This window comes from Sipha flava, unplaced genomic scaffold, assembly GCF_003268045.1.
Source record: "Sipha flava isolate LNK unplaced genomic scaffold, YSA_version1 252_pilon_pilon, whole genome shotgun sequence".
Lineage (NCBI taxonomy): Eukaryota > Metazoa > Arthropoda > Insecta > Hemiptera > Aphididae > Sipha > Sipha flava.
In genome coordinates this window covers 2,156,963-2,160,755 of record NW_020272904.1, presented here as the reverse complement: position 1 = coordinate 2,160,755, position 3,793 = coordinate 2,156,963, and the positions used below count along the sequence as shown (strand labels likewise).

The window sequence follows — 3,793 nt, the reverse complement described above, 5'->3', positions numbered from 1 at the left end:
AAATTCATCTGTGCTTAGTGTCCCATTAATCTTTAAAAATTGTGTTCTTTGAAGTAAATAAGAACTTTCCAAGGCAAATATAACTATATCTAACTAAGTTTGAACCTACTATATTAACATGTTTCCTTTACATACCATCAAATATCAATAATATAAATAATAAATTCAAAAAATTATGTCAATATAAATTTTTATATTTAGATGAGCTTACATGGATAAAATTTAAAATTTAAAAAAGTCATTTTTAGCTTCACACGTAAACTAAATAACTAATTTATATTAGTTTCAAAATCTTTACCTTTAGTATAGATCAATTGACATGTTGAAAATTATAAATATCAAATCCCTCTATTGCACATGTGGTAGACAGAGATAGGATATCACTGCTTTTTAATCAAAACAGAGTAACCAACTTAAATACAGTTTAAAATTGTATATTTCTCTAATATGAAAAATTAATTGAATAAATTAAGTACTTATTAAAGGATAAATAAAGACTTCAATTTATAAATAGAAAAACGATTTAATTTTTTTACACTTAATATAATTTGTTAGTTTTATCTTACAAACTTACACCTAATAATGGTAGAAACTATACAATATAATACAAAACAACACATATTAAATTGAAATACAAATGTAAACTAATATTACATATATATATAAAATGAAAATAAATCTTAATTTAATAACTTTATGCATTTAAATGACCTAATCAAAGTATATTTAGAAAATAAAAACATTCAGAGATTTTTTCTTCTCATTCATACTATTTATTATGGTTTTAACATGAGATGATGTACTCGCCAATAGGTATATATTTATACTTTATACACCTATTTTCCATTAATTAAAAATTAAAACTCTTATCCCAGAATATTTTAAATATTTTAACCAGATTCAATACAAAAAATTAATAATTGAAATTTTATATTATAACAAAGTAAAAACTTACGGAAAAAGATATATCCGAAAACAATTTATTCAAGAAAAACAATTCACTATTTTTAGAATCATCTTCCTTTCCTGACAAATTCAGAGACATTTGTACACCTTTATTCATATTATAAATTACAATTATAAATGTTAGTATTTATGAAAAATAATTAAATGTTATTATAAAAATAACTAATTATAATAAACTAAAAACACTTAAGCCAGATTATATAACAAAGGAATGAAGCAAGATCAAAAAAAATTCATAAAGATAGGAAAAATTAATGCATTATTGTATAATGTATAACTCGTAACATAAATTACAAATATAATATTGATATTTACTGAATTTTGTCCAACCAATCTTTGATTGGTTCTAAAACTACATCTTGAGATGCAGACGATACTTCAGCAAACTCAACTGGTACGTGACAGTGTGCAAATTCAAAACGCTTTTTTTTCTTGCCCAATATGGTTTTATTTATTTTTCCATCAATACTCTCCAACTGATTTGATTTTGTTAACCTCAATGTATCGCTGAAAAATAAAACAATAAGAATAAATAAAAATATCAATTATTACATCAAATAATTGAATAACTGTTTGAATACATACAGTTCTTTTTCCAGCAATGTCTTGATCACTTCTGATCCTTTGGCCATAAGTTTGTCTTGTTTGTTACATAGTACTATAATTTTGCTTTTGTTGGATTGGAGTGTAACATCAGTTAAGATTCTATATAATAACCTGAAATGTATAAATATAAGATAGTTTTTATGATTTAAATTCTTATATATTTCGTACTCGGCAACATCACATAAGTCAGTCTCTACAGTTTCTGAGTCAATAACAAACATAACACCTTTACAAGTATTTTTATAAATATCCAAGTATTTTGTAAACACTCTCTCATGCCCAGGAATGTCAACTAAGCGTAACAAGTTCTAGAAAGTAAAAAAATTATGAATAATTACATGTTGCAGTCTGAAATTTAACATATAAATATTTAACATACTTTCTTGCTTTTATAATCGCCCAAGTTCTCCACTTGGGATGTGAAGGATTGTATCGGTTTGTTGTATAACAAATACGCATACAGAGCTGTTTTACCAGAATCGCACAATCCTACAAGGAGTACATCTCGATTAGCCTTACGGCTTTTCTTCCACAAGACAAATAATACTAAAAATACAAGAGATAGTTTGATATATTAATATATCAAATAAATAATTGTTTGGATAAAAAAAATTCAGCAAATTACCAATAGTGATAATCAGAACAAGAAGAGCTACTAACAGCTCTCTGGTAAGGAAATAATCATTTCCTTGCGCTTTTGTAGCGTTCAAAGACATAACGAATGATATTCAGAAACAATAATGAAATAGAAAAAATTAACTTGTGAGAAAAACTGTAATAAACGAAAACAAAATTAAAATTAAAAACAAGATCATAACATTCAGTGGAGCCCGTTATCACTTATCAGTGACGAGTGCCGTCGTGTCATAATTACGTGTGTTCGTGTATACGTCATAGAGTAAAGAATGTATACGTTCAACGTTAGCTGTTAACAGTTGGGTACCTACACGAAATTGTCAGTAACGTTCGGAATTAACTGATTATTGTTCGTTTTCCCTCAAACAAACATATATCGTCCATAGAATTGTACCAAATATTAAAATTTCCTCGTAGAATCGCAGATTATATTTTATATTTTGCCTATTGTGGAATCTTCTACTGGTTTATCCTGCAGCCAACTTCGTTGATCGTTCTTGTCCTTCTCACGATAGTTGCGTCTACCTTCTATTATCGTAATATTCAGAAATTCAGAATTATTTTTTATAACAAACCCTAGACTATATTTTAATATAAATAAATTTTTACTGTTTTTACCGACCAAGTAATGAAATGTTAATAGGCAAAGGTTCTCAATTGATTTGGTTGGGAAAATAAAAAAAGATAATTTTGATTGATTTCGAATGTTTTTCAACACCCGAATAAAAAAATATATTTACATGTATTGTTGTGTATTTAATTCTATGATTCTGTTTCCAAAATTTTAATAATAATACTATCACACTCCGTAAATAAAATGTTTAATATTTTTACGATAAGATAATTCAGCAGCTGGTATTCTGTTGTGCTTGATTTTTAATCAATAAATCGAAACATACGTGGTGTTCATCGTGATTGACTATTTCGCGAGACAAGGTGATATGTAATGTAATACATAAGTAGTTAGTATTTTGAAAAATGATTTAAATAATTCAATGACTGTATTGTATTGGACAAGCTTGTGTAATTTCGGTTTTGAAAAATCTACAATAGTAAATATTGTTATATGACATATATAATCGTGGTTGTGCTTGAGACAGTATTCGAATCGCGGTAATTTATAGAATTTCTGAAACAACTGAAAGATTTTTCCTATCGAATGAAATAAATCAAACTTAGCGTAAATCAGTATACATCTGGTCTGTAATAATAATAATACTGTGAAAAACCTAAAGTTTACCCGATGTATGAAGAAATTAATGTTAATGTCACTAGTTATTTCGTAGCGATTCTGATGAGTTTATCGTTGGAAGATCAAAAATTATGACGGATAAATTGTTTTCTAACATAACTCACGTACGGTGAAAATGATGGTAAAAATCTCGATTCTCGTAAGTCAAATCAAAATAATGATTATCGTTTTTTCTTCCGTTTGTTACCACGAATCCGATAATTTATGTAGGTATTTACTTGAAATACTATATTATTAAAAAACTGTACCAATTTTATGCTTAGATAATGTATAGAAATATATATGAACGGTTATTTTTTATTTTTTTTTTTTGGTCACAAGTTTATTAGTTGT

General features: G+C 26.4%; 1 protein-coding gene across 1 annotated transcript; it reads right to left on the bottom strand.

The window, feature by feature from the left end:
* Nucleotides 1-1,208: 1,208 nt before the first annotated feature.
* Nucleotides 1,209-2,425, bottom strand: LOC112684576 (signal recognition particle receptor subunit beta). Its single transcript, XM_025556162.1, has 5 exons — nt 2,198-2,425; nt 1,952-2,118; nt 1,741-1,880; nt 1,552-1,683; nt 1,209-1,473 (listed from the first exon to the last, which is right to left on the bottom strand). The coding sequence occupies exons 1-5, from the start codon at nt 2,286-2,288 to the stop codon at nt 1,278-1,280; spliced, it is 726 nt and encodes a 241-aa protein (XP_025411947.1). The 5' UTR covers nt 2,289-2,425; the 3' UTR covers nt 1,209-1,277.
* Between the last annotated feature and the right edge of the window lie 1,368 nt (nt 2,426-3,793).

Coding starts and splice junctions, on each gene's coding strand:
- LOC112684576 (XM_025556162.1), bottom strand. CDS start 2,288: ATGTCTTTGAACGCTACAAAAGCGCAAGGAAATGATTATTTCCTTACC. Junction 2,119..2,197: donor TGTTCTGATTATCACTATTG/GTAATTTGCTGA, acceptor TTGTATTTTTAG/TATTATTTGTCTTGTGGAAG. Junction 1,474..1,551: donor ACATTGCTGGAAAAAGAACT/GTATGTATTCAA, acceptor TTTATTTTTCAG/CGATACATTGAGGTTAACAA.